The 16,251-nt window shown below is 32.2% G+C and overlaps 2 protein-coding genes across 2 annotated transcripts; both read left to right on the forward strand.

Moving 5' to 3' along the window:
• The first annotated feature begins 3,431 nt into the window (after nt 1–3,431).
• Nucleotides 3,432–3,999, forward strand: LOC149182418 (defensin-1-like). The gene is made up of 2 exons (XM_089418507.1): nt 3,432–3,557; nt 3,678–3,999. Exons 1-2 carry the CDS (start codon nt 3,491–3,493, stop codon nt 3,857–3,859), a joined length of 249 nt encoding a protein of 82 aa, XP_089274633.1. The 5' UTR covers nt 3,432–3,490; the 3' UTR covers nt 3,860–3,999.
• A 9,852-nt stretch (nt 4,000–13,851) lies between these two features.
• Nucleotides 13,852–14,835, forward strand: LOC149182419 (peamaclein-like). Its single transcript, XM_089416840.1, has 3 exons — nt 13,852–14,007; nt 14,112–14,202; nt 14,311–14,835. The coding sequence occupies exons 1-3, from the start codon at nt 13,936–13,938 to the stop codon at nt 14,490–14,492; spliced, it is 345 nt and encodes a 114-aa protein (XP_089272966.1). The 5' UTR covers nt 13,852–13,935; the 3' UTR covers nt 14,493–14,835.
• The last annotated feature ends 1,416 nt before the right edge of the window (nt 14,836–16,251 follow it).

Raw genomic sequence — 16,251 nt, forward strand, 5'->3', positions numbered from 1 at the left:
TCTGTGACATCCAGGTACAGGTACTGAACAAAACCCTATGTACTGTATGTGAGTAAGTTCTGTATTATACATTTGATATAAAAGAACTGTAACAGTAAGAGAATATTTAATACCTGCACAGGACTAATTCTGTAAGGGTATGTGAGTAAGTTTTGTATTATACATTTGATATAAAAGAACTGTAACAGTAAGAGAATATTTAATATCTGCTCAGGACTAACTCTGTAAGGGTATGTGAGTAAGTTCTGCAATATACATTTGATATAAAAGAACTGTAACAGTAAAAGAATATTTAATACCTGCACAGGACTAACTCTGTAAATAATTTGCACTAGTAAATGGGGAAAAATGTTGGTGGTCTTCGTAGAAGATTAGAAGAGGGTAGTGTACATAAAATATTGCAAAAATTTGGAAAACAGATGAGTAAGGGTGACCACGGTAAACTGGTGGAATTGTACCGTGTTGGACCATACAATACTCTAATATGAGCCTGGGAAGTGGTTGAGGTAGTACAGCAACCGCTAATGGAACTCCCGGTGGACAGGTCTAGTTCTGAAACTATGCATGTATAAGCTAGTTGTGAAACTGTGCATGTATAAGCTTGTTCTGAAATTGTGCATGTATAAACTTAAAACTCAGGAAAATGGACTAAAAGACAGGAAATCCTCCCGTCCAACTTACCAAAACGGGGAAGGTAGAGTATAGGTGATACCAGTCTGTAAGTTTCATTAGGGTGTTACACGAGAGTAGGGTATGGTGTGATAACCATTCATTTTCAAAAAAAACTGCATGCATACATCTCCTTACTGTTAACAAGCTGGTACACAGTCTAGAGATATAACCCTACACATACGGTGTGTAAAAGCAGGAGAATTTGTATCTATCAAAGGCCCATGGAGGGAGAAACCCTGCATCATGTAAGCCAGCTGAGAAGGGTTGCCATGCATGCAAATTTCCCCCAGGACTCTGCGGGTGGGGTTTTATATTAAATATTCAACTAAGAAACCCTGCCTATGGAATTTAAATTTATCAGATAGAGCACCGAGGGGGTAAAGAACCAAGCACAAAGCGTGCAGGGAAATGAATGGTGCCGAACATTTAATCAATCAATACATTTTGGTTCAAAACATTAAATTAAGTGGAAAATTGGATGGAAACCGCTGTCTTTATGATTTCATATCGAAACTTACAATTTCATACCGAAACGAGACCCATATCCTTAAAGTATGTAGATGTACAGAAAAAATTATCCATTAACAGTCCATGGTAACCCTATAACAGAGGGCTATACAGACGCAAATATACATTCAAAGAAGAGAATTACTCCATCAAAGGTGCTTCCAGTGGTTACATTCAGAAATTCCTGAGAGTTGTTTCGCAACACCGTGTAAATATACATAATACAACCCAGAAAACCCTGAAACATTCCATGGCAGATAAATATATAAATACAATCACTGTAATACAATATTGCTCAGCTGTTGCCAAGAAAAGGGAACAAAAAACTTCAACAAATCCCTCTACTCGGGTATAAGGGGTAGAGGTTCCAACAAGACAGCTCTTGACTATGCTAGAATGTCTACGCGGCTAACTCAGCAAGCATTAAAAACCTCCGGAATTCGGAAGGCTGTGATACAAAATCAATGTAGCTAACCCCTTAGACTCGAATCCTTTGATGAGCCAATTCATAAAGAAAAATAGTTATCCAGGAGCAACCCTTACCTGGGCTGTTTGAGCCAATAAACCAGAGGAATGCTGACCTTGTCGCCTTGCCTGAGAGCCACGGTTGTTTGAGATAGGCTTTAAACAAAAACACATCATTTGGAATGTAGTTAGCCGATAGAAATGGAAACAAATTGGAGAAAACAAAACCCCAGAAACGGGAATGACAAATAACTGTAGGAAAAGAAAATAAAGCTTACCCAGACTTTTTCTGTGGAGCAGAGTCACCATATCCTCTGCTCTGACAGTCTTCAAATCTTTCCAAGCCTAGCAGCGGGATGAGTAGATCCGCAGAAAACTAAGGGGAGATCCGAGCCGGAGCCAAACGGTGGAGGCAGTAATGCAAACTAAAAACTGTATGCGAAATGAATCAAGCCCTGAAAAGATTGAACTGTCCGACCATAAACGCGCCCATCCTCCGATGCAATGGTGAAGGGCTCGAGGTAGGCACCTGCGGTTAGAGGAGCCTGCTCGTGCCATGTAGAGGGCCAAGCAGGGAGAATTAACATATGTACCCAGTGTAATAACTCTAGACAGTACTACATACCATAAAAAAAAATCAATGCAATGCCAAGTGTAACCCATATATCTGCCAGTTGTTGATCGCGAGGAGGCAGATGATATTCGAAATACGAGCAGAGATTAATGAACCAGATCCTATGGCGCCAAGTTGACAGCATCACAGCGAGTTCCACAATCCGGTTGCTGGGAAGGACTTGGTTAGCGGCCGGAATAAAGAAAAGGGGTGCTGACGTAATAGTGCTATAAGTATTGTATAATAATTTTTTTTTTTATATATATTGACTATGGTAAATTGGGTACATGGGGAGACTTGACATTCTCTACCCACATTGTTATTGTTAGGTTGTGAGGCATAATAAATGTTTATTATTATTAGATGACAAAGGATAGAAATCGTTTGTTTTGAAAACTTGTATTCATTCTTGAGTATGATATATTAGAAAGAGGGTGCCAAATTTTAAAATTTTCTATTGCAAATATTATGTGGGTTTATCATTTAATAAAAAAAAATATTTTTTAATTATCATTTAATAAAAAATTGTGATTAAATATATTAAAATACTTACAGATTGGTAATTATTTGATTTATTAAAATATTTTTTTAAACGATGTAAGTGATTTCCAATCTGAAAATTTTAATTATAACTAACCATATTACCATAATTGTTTTTTTTATCTATGTCCATAATTGTATAACCATATTACCATAACTGTTTTTTTCATGTATATCCTAAAGCTATAGGCATCTCAGCCATTTAACTTATATAACTGCCTTAATTAGAAGGGAGAAAATATAGCACAGATTTGAACCATCCCCTAAGTTTCCCTTAAGATGTATTCTTAGGTTTGCAAATCATTTATCCGGTTATGTAATGTTCTTACACGTCACTCTGTGTCTGTGACATTACAGAAGAAACAAATTAGCCATGACTATGTGCCAGTAAATAAATCGTTGAAATGCATCAAGAAATATATGTGGCAGATCACTGGAGGGAAGAGAAATATAAAAATGCATATATTATAAATAACTGTTTTTAATAATCACCATGAAAAAAGACGTGGCCAGGTCTCCGAAGATGCGACCGGCAGACCATTCATTGCTCAACAACGAGAAGGGCCCATCTGACTCCCACGTGTACGCCATGCAAAAAATGCACAGAAAGTAGTCTATATCAATGAATACCCACTCTCGCTGATATCCCATCTGTGAATATATCTTACAAGAAGGAATTCCAATCTGAACGACATGGAGAAGAGAATGGGCAGCAGATTGAGTGCTTTGTTTCTGCTCTTGCTACTTGCAATAAGTTTTGGTATGCTATTGTTCTAATATATTTGAATTTTCTTGGATCCATTCACTTGTTTAAAGAGGGTGTGTAGTTATTAGATTAAACTAACTGACTGATTCATTTATTTTTGGTGATCATAATCAGAGATGCAGGCAGAGGTTGCAGAAGGGCGGACATGCTTGTCCCAGAGCCACAGGTTTCATGGATATTGTGTGAGAAGCTCCAACTGCAAACAGATTTGCCAAACAGAGAGGTTTTTAACTGGCGGATGCCGCCACACCCACCTTGGCAACAGAAGATGTTTCTGCGAGAAACCATGTACCTGAGTAAAATATCCTCGTCCTCCCTCAACGGTTAAATATATTATGTAATTACGTTGTAAATTTCTTCTTCTCCTTTTTCCCCTTGAGTTGGAGTTCCTTCATTCAGGAGAACTCTCCTCCGTGGTTACGAGGATGGGTTTTGATAGCCCCAAAGAAAGGCCTCTGTAAAATAGGAGCTTGCTATATAGGACTCATAATATATTTTCTCTATCTATAGTCTTGACTGTTACTGTTGTCGTTGCTCTCTTTTACTTGAAGTTAAATAAAAATCTAATGAAATAAAAATATTTGTGAGCACAATTTGAGCTATGGATATCGTGATTAGTTTGTCTATCAATCTATCTATGGATTCATCAGATGCTGGATTTTTTACAGCATGGCATACATTTTTTCATTATGCTTTAGAGATTTTCGCTAAGGCATTGTCAGTCCCTTCATTGTCAATCCCTTGTCCATTTACACCAATCATTTGTTTTAATATACTATTTGGCTGAATTATGTAACAGGTTGAACAATTTTTTTGTGATCTTACCATCTCCACAAGAACAATTTTTTGTGATATTACCATCTCCACAATACAATGCCAATGCCAATTTGCATGACAACGTAGAGTTTATGTTGAGGATTTTGTGAGATTTTACATTAATTTTTCAAATGAGCCCATTACATGGATTTAATCGATTTATGTTGAATGTAATCGATTTATGGTTCCTTTCAACAGCAATTTTTTTCACTACCCAATTAATTATTTCTTTTAGCTTCAGTCATGTCGTGCCACTTAATTGTTTCAAAGGTTTCTTCTCGTTAATCGCCAAGTTGCAGCACTGGATTTTTTCATGTTTCTTGTTTATTGAGTGTTATTGACAATGGAAAATCGTATTTGGTTTGAAATCTACACAAACTTCAATAACACATTGCGCTAAATTGTAAACAGAATTGTTACTATTTTGAACTCTACAATAACTTCAATAACATGTACTTAACTATTTCTTAACCTGGTATTTCTCATCACCATCCAAATGATCCCTTGTGCTTCACTATTTCTTTAACACATGGTATTTCTCATCACCATCCAAATGATCCCTTTGTTTCGAGGATAGCGGCTAGAATGGCCAATTTAATCCTTTGATTAAACTAGTATAACACCATTTACTATGCATCACACTCTATAACACTTCAAACTTTCAAACTTACGAAGTGTTGATCACATTACATCATACACTAACACCATCTATGCATCACACCCTATAACACTTCAAACTTCAAAGAGTAAATTGTTAATCACATTACATCATACACCTTGTGTTATAACTGATCACGATTCTAATCACATTTTCTCATTACAATTCTAATCTTATTACAATTTTAAGATTACAATTTTAATCACATTGTATCATTACAAATCTAATCACAATTCTGAATCACATTGAGTCAGAGCCATCTTTACCATTCTGAATCACATTGAGTAGCCATCCTTACATTTTGGTTGATGCCAACATCTTGTTCACTTATTATAATTTTTTTTTTAAATAAATCACCCTCTTAATGATCTTATTATAATATTTTTTTTAAAATAAATCACCCTCTTAATGATTTGTAGCAGAACACCGTTTTTCCTTTACAATTCTCTCGTATAAGCTTATATGGTATAAGCCTGAGATCAAAATAGATTTTTCATTCAGTTAAAAACCCATTTGATATTGCCTCGGGAATAAATGTCTTCGGAGACTGTAAGAACCATCTCTGAACTCCTCGAATATCACTTTGCAGCAACCCGATGATATATTTGGTGAATCAATCTACAGCTGAATATCAGTCTCCCTTTCCAAAGTGGATTATGAATTTGCTTATGAACATTAAATGTACTAAAATACATTTACTTATGCACATTGAACATACTTGAATACATACTTATGTCCATTGAATACGCTTGACTACAAGGAGGAACCTGCTATCACGATAAGCTTGATATTGCTCATTAAATACATGGAATCTGAGCGTGTACCTTCATCGAATACCTCATCTTAAATACATGGCATTTGTATTTTCATTGAATACATAGAATCTGATCAAATTTGTTCTGCAATTAACATAAATTCAGTTTCACCTTGGAACATAATCACACATATGGTCTGGCATTTGTATCTCCATTGAATACAAGGAATTATGGAATATATAGTATCTCCATTAAATACATAGAATCTGTAATTAAGATAAATATTAAATAAGTATTGAATACATAGTATTGCCATTGAATTGAATACAAGGAATTGAAATTTGGCATACATAGAATCTTTAATTAAGATAAATATTAAATAAGCACTGAATACATAGTATTGCCATTGAATTGAATACAAGGAATTGGAATTTGGCATTTGAATCGGCAATATAAATAAATATTGAATACATAAAATATGCAATTAAGATTGGCATTTGTATCTCCACAAAATATATAAGTAAATATTAAATACATAGAATAAGTAAATATTAAATACATAGAATATGAATATGCAATTAAGATTGGCATTTGTATCTCCACAGAATATATAAGTAAATATTAAATACATAGAATCTGCAAGTAAAATAAAATTTATTCTCCAATTAAAATAAATTCAATTCCACCTTGAAACATAATCACATTCAGTTTTAAAATTTGTAACCAAATCACCTTGAAATAAAATCACAATCAGCTTCAAAATTTGAAATTTGTAACCAAATCACCTTGAAATAAAATCACAATCAGCTTCGAAATTTGAAACCAAATCATCTTGAAACAGAATCACAGTCAGCTTCAAAATTTGAAGCCAAAACACTTTGAAACATAATCATCAGAAAATCAAAATTTGAAACCAAATCACCTTGAAACAGAATCCACCAGAGAATCAAAATTTGAAACCAAATCAACCTTGAAACAGAATCACCACAGAATTTGTAATATTAAGATAAGCTCGGGTCCCATATTTGAAACAGAATACAGAATCACCAGAGAATCAAAATTTGAAACCAACCAAATCACCTTGAAACAGAATCACCACAGAATTTGTAATTAAGATAAGCTCGGCTCCCATATTAATAAGCTCGGGTCCCATATTTGAACAGAATACAGAATCACCAGAGAATCAAAATTTGAAACCAACCAAATCACCTTGAAACAGAATCACCACAGAATTTGTAATTAAGATAAGCTCGGCTCCCATATTTGAAACAGAATTATGTCATCACCTCTGGATTCTGAATTTGCTCAATATGTTTATGTACAATCAATACACTTATGTACATTCAACACAATTGTTTATGTTATGGAATACACAGAATTTGTAATTAATATAAATTTATATATATCCATTCAATAAACTTGTTTATATTTATTGAATACACTAAATCTGCAATTAAATAAATCAAGATATGTAAAAAATTCTTTCATTATTAAATGTAAAAAATCTACTAAATATATCATTAAAATAAATCATAAATTTATGCCGATAATTTAGGTCTATTAAACACACAAAACCTACAATTCAGATAAACCTACAATTAAAATAAAAGCAATTTCAAAGTTTGAAACTGAATCACCTCAAAACCAAATCACTAAGTGAAACCAAATCACCTCCCTTGGAATGTATATCACTCAGGCTTCCTTTCGCGACCCGATGACCTTCCTTAGGAACGTATATCACTCCGGCATCCAAGGATGGCCTCCCTTGGAGAGTCAATCTACCATTACATTTTGTTCTCTGCTCTGAACACTCGAGTGAAGGAAACTACTGCTTTGAACACTAAGTGAAGGAAAATAGTTCCAAGAAGTTTGCAATGGGTTTAATTCGGTCTCTGTTATTTTTCAGATTGAAATTTTTAACTTGGTCCGTTCCTTCCTCCTAAACCATTAGCAGAGTTATAAACCTGGATGTGCCTTGTATTGTTCTCCACAATTACCTTTAATATTAGCTCTACAAAGTTGTTAACTTTTACCAGAGAAGCCTTCATCTTCATTGGTCAACAAAGAATAAGTACCAGAGAAGCCTTCATCTTCATTGGTCAACAAAGAATAAGTAATACTATATATTTATGAGCCTGCCGAAAAAAATACTATGTGCCGAAAAAAAAATACTATATATTTATGAATTGATTGTGAGCGATTTGAGATTCTGTGACGGAAAGCTAACTTGAGGTTAAATCTTGATTTGCGATTCCAATAAATTGCAGCCGGATTTTGACCGGAAAAACCCACCAGAAAAGCTTCCAAAAAATAATGGTTTTAACAAATTACATAAAATAAAAATGTGTTTTTGATAATTACAAATATTAAGTACTCTACAGTAAACATTGGCTCAGTGCCTTTTTATATTGTCACTGGATCAAAATTTTATTAAGTATTACACGGTAAACATTCAGTGCCTTTTTAAATTGTCACTTGATCAAAATTTCAAAATTTTATAAGTACTGCACTGTAAACATTGGCTCAGAGCCTTTTTATATTGTCACTGGATCAAAATTTCAAAATTGAAATTTTAACGAATAAGATGATAAAACATTAAGTTAATCATTAACGAATTTTAACTAATAAGACGATAACACATTAAGCTAATTATTAACTTAGTGCATAGTGTTTAATATTGCCCATAACACTTTAATGAATTTAATTATCATTATAATAATAGAAATACAAATTAATGAATTTAATTATCATTATAATAATAGAAATACAAATTAATTTTTTTCTCTTGACTTAGTAAAAAAATGCCATTGTTGCCCAGATAAAATAAGTTGGAAATACAATTTTGAAATTTTAACGAATAAGATGATAAAACATTAAGTTAATCATTATTGAATTTTAACTAATAAAACTATAAAACATTAAGCTAATTATTAACTTAGTGCATAGTGTTTAATATTGACCATAACACTTTAATGAATTTAATTATCATTATAATAATAGAAATACAAATTAAATTTTTTCTCTTGAATCAGTAAAAAAATGCCATTGTTGCCTAGATAAAATAAGTTGGAAATACAAATTAAATTTTTTCTCTAGATTTAATAAAAAAATGGCCATTATTACTTAGATAAAATAAGTTGGAGTTTATTATAAAATGTTATATTTATTAAATTATGATGTATTAGTTCATGATAAAATGTAGTTTATGGTAACCTGGAATAAAAATGTGTTTTTGATAATTGCAAAGGTATTATAAGCTAAATATAAACCTAGTTTTTTTAATTATAATTTCAATGAACATAATCATGATGAAAAACACTAAACCAATCATGAACTTAATACATGATATTTAATATTTTTCATAACAATCTAATGAATCTAATTATCACTTCCTAGAAAGCTAGAGTTCATTATAATTATAAAAGGTTATACTTGTTAAATTATAATGTGTTAGTTAATGATAAAATGCAATTTTTGGTAAACTCGACTGGGTTATGACTCACTTTAACATGATATATGACATATAAACCATGGTATGGGAATTTAGTTTGTGGGGTGCTAATGTTCGTGAACACTTCCATCAAATATAATTTTTTATTTAAAAATAAAATTTACTTTATTACAAATTTATATAGTCGATAAATTATTTTTAATAAAATTTATTTTATTACAAATTTATAGAGTTAAGAAATTATTTTTAATAAACTTTACTTTATTACAAATTTATATAGTTGAGAAATTATTTTTATTCAATACCTTTTTATAATTATGAAATAATTTTTCATTTAAAAATTGAGATTGATTTAGTATTCTCATTTTATTTATTTGAATAATTTATTAGACAATTGGTTGAAATAGGATCTTTTTTATGTGCTCTTTAATTTCCATATCATGTGCAAGTGTCAAATTGTCTCCTTGCTTGTAAAATGGCTGAATAGATTTTGCATTATCACAAACCAACATGTCTTTTGCACCCTTGAAATTTTCTACTGGGTTTTCCATGAGACTATAAACATGTTTTAGAGCTTCTTCCTAACACTATGTGGGAGAAGCCACCTCCTTCCTAATACTATGTGGGAGAAGCCACCTCGCCTTCACCTCTCTCCGCTTGCATTAATAATAGTTAGCAACAATACAAGAAAATTAGAAGCATCTAAGGACATGGATTATAAAAGATTAAGTACCCTTAGTTGTCTTTTGCACCCTTGAAATTTGCGAGGGTGTTTTCCATGAGACTATAAACATGTTTGAGAGCTTCTTCCTAACACTATATGGAAGAAGCCACCTCACCTTCACCTCTCTCTACTTGCATTAATAATAGTTAGCAACAATTCAAGAAAATTAGAAGCATCTAAGGACATGGATTATATATTGGACTATAAAAGATTGAGTACCTTGCCTGGTAAGTTTTGATATCGTTCACCAAACGTCTTGTCAAGCTCACTATGCAAATTTGGATTGATAATCAATTTGGGAGAGTATGTGATTTGCTTTTTGCTAAAAATAATAACACAAGAAACATTATAAAACAATGTGTATATATATTTCACAATGAATGAAAAAACTCAAGATATTTATAAGATTTTTGAGAAGAAATGAAAAACCCATAATGGCATACTCGTAGCTATACTTAACGTGATGTTTTGCAGTGATACTGACATTAACTACAATTTAATAGTTAGAAACAAAAGGGAAAAACTAAAAATCTACATCCAAATGATTAGGGAAATAGTTTAGATTCTAAAAGTGTAACGCAATGGTTGTTGGACTAAGTGCCCCAACTAGCCATATAGTATAGGTGTTGAATTTATTTACTTGTGGAAGCTCTTTTTGTTTTTCATGTTGTTTTAAATATATGAACAAAGTATTATTATATTTTTATCCTTAAAAAATTATATAAAATAAACAAAATTGTTTATGTCCAAACACGAAAAGTCTTCATCCTTTAATTGTCTAATATGACTTGCATACATTTTTGGTGGGTAGTAACCATTACTAAGTTTGCACATTTACACTTTAGAGTTGTCTTTAACTGCCATTTTTTGAAAAGTTTTCGGATTTATTTTCTCATCTAATTTGTCTAAAATCTTGCAAGTATTCATTGAAATCACAAGTTTTATGGGTGAACTCTACACAATCGAAGTGACCCAGGTAGGGTGTTGAATTCATATATGTAGTCAAAAAGCCAGTTTAAAAAACACAATTCAAGACTTCACCACAAAATTTTCTGCATGTTTCTGGTAAAAAACTACAAAAAAAAATCGATAACTCCTTTACACTTTTTACTCCATAAATAATGGTAGGTATTAAAAATCATCCTTTACACTTTTTACTCCTACATAAATAATGGTAGGCATTAAAAATCATCCTTTACACTTTTTACTCCTACATAAATAATGGTAGGTATTAAAAATCATGGCATAAATATTGCAACTACATCAAGAAATTATAGCAAAAAAATTCAAGGAAGTTATCCACATGGGACAAAGGCTCCAATAAGACCTTCGAAGTTATGGTCTAATAAATATTTTTTTTCAATATGGAGTCTCATACACCAATACTTACTTAAATTACGGATGAATATGCGCTATTTTCTAGGATCGTAATTTTAGATTGTTTTCATATGAAGCTTAGCAATGAAAAATCATTGCACAAATATTTAAAAATCATGGCATAAATATTGCAACTACATCCAGAAATTATGGCAAAAAAATTCAAGGAATTTATCCACATGACACAAAGATTGCAATAAGACCTTGAAAGTTGTGGTCTAATAAATATTTTTCAATAATACTCAAAAATAGTGTTCAACAAGAAAATCTATTTCTAGAGCCTTGCCTTGGCAAAGATTAATAAATCAATGATAATTATCTTCACTACTAATTAACCATTAAATTAGGATAAATTTTACAGCTTTGAAAAAAAAATATAGATTATTTTGTTAAGAAAATGTTGGTGTTAACATTTTGTCAGTGGAAAAAGTGAGTTACTTGTTGACAAGGTACCAATTGTACCCTAACCCATGTGAATAAGGTACTATGCATTTATTAAAATTATATACATATCACATTTTGGTGTTGATATATATATATATATATATATATATATATATATATATATATATATATATGTTATATTTGTTTAATGACTTCATCTCATATGGTTAGTAGAATGATTATTATCCTCCCTTCCTAATTTACCTAATTTAGTTAATTGTGTTAAATACTATATATATATATATATATATATATATAGTGTTATAGATAAAGATAGATTCATTTAATGACTTCATCTCATATGGTTAGTAGAATGATTATTATCCTCCCTACCTAATTTATCTAATTTAGTTAATTGTATATTTTTAGAATTATAAATAACTATTATATATTTTAAACATTAATTATATCTTTATTTATTTATTTTTACTTTTATTTTTTTCAATAAAAAATTATTATATTCCATATAAAAAATATAATAATAATAAATTTTACAATTAAATATGAGTAACAACATTGTCTAACTCTTCTGTCTTTTCTATCTTTTAGTTTTTTTTTTTTTTAAGTAAAATTAGGTAATGCAACTTTAATCTTAATTATGATTTTTAATTATTTAAAATGCTTGAAATGAATAAATAATTTCATTACCTTAAAAAATATATGAAACACTTTAATTGGGAGTTAGTTAATGGTTAGAAGTTTTGGAGGTTTTGGTAGTCACTTTTTGTTAAGTAAAGTTTGAGTTTTTGTTATTTAAACTAGATTTTTGAATACATATATGATGCTGCAGCTTGAAAAACCAAAAACATTTAAATTATAAAAAGTTTATAACTGAAATTTGTTATTCTAATAAATTCCTACTGAATTTTAGCAAATTAAATTAAAACATAAATAAAAAACCTCAAAAATATTCCACAAATAAACTACTGCCTTAAATTAGTTATACTATACAACTTAATAATATTATATCTGTAAAACTTATAAAAAAACCAAACTTATCAGAACTAAATAACAGTTTTTCAACCATATTACATATTCAACCATATTTTCAGATGAACAGATAAATCAAAGCTTTGATTGCCATCCTAGAACGGCCCTTCCCACACAGCTGTGATGAACCTGGCACAAATGATAATAGCTGTGAAAACTCACAGGACCCCATAATAATTAATAACCTGCAGGATCTGCCTACGTTTGAAATTGACAGGAATACTGTTGTTCTTTATGGACGTGTATTGAGAAAGGCGGTAGTGTCTTAAATTTGTATTGAAAATTATGGATATTTTTGGTAAGATTTTGATAAAATAAATCAAGAGTATTGTTGTTAAGAGGTTTTTTTTATAGTATTAAATTTATTTTTAATTTTAAAAAACACTTCTAATAATTTTAATTATAAAAAAACAATTCAAACACGTCTGACTACTCTAAGATTTAAAAAAAAATTCAAACACTCCTAACTACTATCAGATTTTTTTGAAAAAAAATATTGTCAAACTCCTGTGGCCCGCAAATTACAAAAACAAGAGCACTGTTCTTTATAAACGTGTATTGAGAAATGTGTCCAGTTGAATGATGACACTGGACAGGGACACCACTACTGCAGTGCTCTGCAGCTCGCTGGTACGCGGTTCTGTGCGCAGAGTTTTTGAATTGCAACTTGTCAAATATCACATATACAGCTGCACATTGACAACTGTATGCACAGAGGTACACATTGACAACTGTATGCAACGCGGCATTGGTACGGTTTTTTGTGTTGGCCAGCTGTGGATGAAGCTTCCGGAAGGCAAATGCAGATGGTACAATAACTCGAGAGGCGAGCAAGCCATTAAGTTTTCAATTAATCAACTGAAATAAAGAGGAACAATAACGAAAATTCTTAAAAAATTGCGAAGAAATGGGTTTCTATATTTATTAACTTAATCTTACACTTATTATGCACGTACTTTTTTTCAGAAGGCCTATGCCATTTATACTATACACGTACTGTGCATTCAATAATGCAAACCAGATCATTTGCGCGGCGATGTCACGTATCTTGTCAAGTTCTCAGAAACCTCTCTGTAGCTCACCCCGCTCCTCTACTTTATAAACCCACAGCGCCCTGATCGGTTGTGCATCAAGGGTTCAATACTCTTCCAAGCAAAATGATGAGGAAGTCTAATGTTTGTGTGTATGCGTGCCTTCTGCTGCTTCTGATCTCAGCCCTAGAATGGCAGGTCAGTATTGCAAATGTTATTAGGGTTGTTGTTTTCATATATGGAAGTACTATTCTCCTCCTCTATATTATTCTGAAGACCTGTATTCTTGTTTTGTTTTGTAGGTTGTTCTTAGCGCAGATCAGGGGATCACTGGAAGTGGAGGTACTCTGGTTCATCCAAACTCACCTGCACCTTCGCCTGCACCTCTGATAGGTATAAAGCCAGGCAAACATAAACTTTCTCTTCTTATAAACTCATTTTTTCTGGTAGTGGTTTTGATATTGTATGTAACTTTTGTGTGTATGTTTTGGGGAGGAGCAGATTGCAAGAGCGAGTGCAATCGGAGATGTTCGGTGGCCCCGAGACAAAAGGCATGTCTCAAATTCTGTGGCATCTGTTGCAATGCCTGCAAGTGCGTTCCATCCGGCACTAGAGGGAACAAAGACGAATGCCCCTGTTATCGGGACAAGAGGAGCTCTCAGGGCAAACCCAAGTGCCCTTGATTCAGGAGATCAGCATTAACCCATTATTGCATTTTATTGGGTGGATCGCATTGTTATAAATATTGTCTGAGAGTGAAATAAACAGCCATGTAGGCTGAGTGGAGATTTGTAGCCTGAAGCCCCAATTTAATGGATTTTTTATCATAGTGTGTAAATATTCGATGCTTATGGAGACAGGCATAAATGGTAGAATGCTCTTTGTTTTTTTGCCCAAAAGCTGTGGATGGTAGCTTATTACCCAAAAGATCCAACGAAATTCATTCAGGCAACGTGTAGATCGCATTACATGATAAAATTTATCCCTTGATGATAGATTAGCTAATTATAGCTACTTCAAAAATAACTGAAGTAGTTTGGTAAATTGGAAGGTTGACTACTGGAGCAAACCACATGAATAAATTGGATTTGCATCACAAAGCTGTGACCTGCAAAGTAATTAGAGTGCGCAATATTATGTTTCTATCACTTTAGCGAACTTTAATGACAATTTTATACATTTATAAAATATTTAACTGAATATATATAAATCATAAATCGGTTTAGATTCAGTTTAAAATTATATTTAACTGGATATATATAAATCATAAATCGGTTTAGATTAAGTTTAAAATTATATTTACGAAGGATCGATTAATACATTTAGAAAATATTTAACTGAATATATATAAATCATAAATCAGTTTAAATTTTATATTTACACAGGATCAATTAATGCGTTTAGAAAATATTTAACTGAATATATATAAATCATAAATCAATTTAGATTCTGTTTAAATTTATATTTACAAAGAAGGAAGAGGGATGAAGAGAAGTTAAAGATAGATTTAAGTGGGTATTAATATCTTAACTAAATTATTCCACTCTGTACTATTGTTGACCATTAGATCCATTGGCAGACCATTAAACAATGGTATGCCATCAGATTAAAAAAAATAACCTTAAAAATAAAACATTACTAAAAAACACAAAAAAATGATTAAATATTAATTAATAAATAATAAAAGGACCGTTGAAGTGTAAGGCAGAGCTCCTCTTGCGTGTGAATATCTGCCTTTGCAGGCACAACTATTCGCCAGCATTGCCCTGCATCCAAACAAGCCCGTTATGATGAGGGCATGATAGTTATTAGTTAGGGCCATTTCAGGTTTTTCAGAATTTGCTTTGAAGAGTCGCATTTGTTTCTTTCTTCCATCTATTCTGTGTTGGGTTCTTGCTTTTGTTTATGATTGGCGATTGTGTTCTCTTACAATTGGCGATTTCAGGCCAGCGTGCTTATTCCGGCAAATTTCCTGGTCTTTGTCGTCCTTGTCTGGGCTATGTGAGCTAAGTCAGTGGGAAACCCTGTTCTACGCATACTCTGGTGTACGAGTTTTTATACACAAACTCGTTACTATATCACCCAGCTGAGCTGCACTTTATGCATATAGAAATCTTCTGCTAGTGCGGAAATGACGACACCCTTGTGACCTTAGTGAGTTCCATTCTTGGTATACAATTCATCTTCACCTGATTGATTTTTCTCTCATGGCATAGGGATGAAAAGTGTTTGAATTCGGTTCTATGCCTTGTCATGTTTTGAATATGCTCTAAGGTAATTGGGTACGACTCTAACTCATTACCGGGTGAACTAGGAAGCAGAACACGTGAGTTGAGGAACCTCTCACATGCACTGTGCTGAATGGCATGAGGTCGTGAGGTCGGAGCTGACAGAAAACAAATTGAATATGCTCAAGGTAATTGGGTACGACTCTAACTCATT

The sequence above is a fragment of the Pinus tabuliformis genome, chromosome 3_2 (genome assembly GCF_031772625.1).
Source record: "Pinus tabuliformis cultivar Carrire ecotype Pingquan chromosome 3_2, CPIR1, whole genome shotgun sequence".
Lineage (NCBI taxonomy): Eukaryota > Viridiplantae > Streptophyta > Pinopsida > Pinales > Pinaceae > Pinus > Pinus tabuliformis.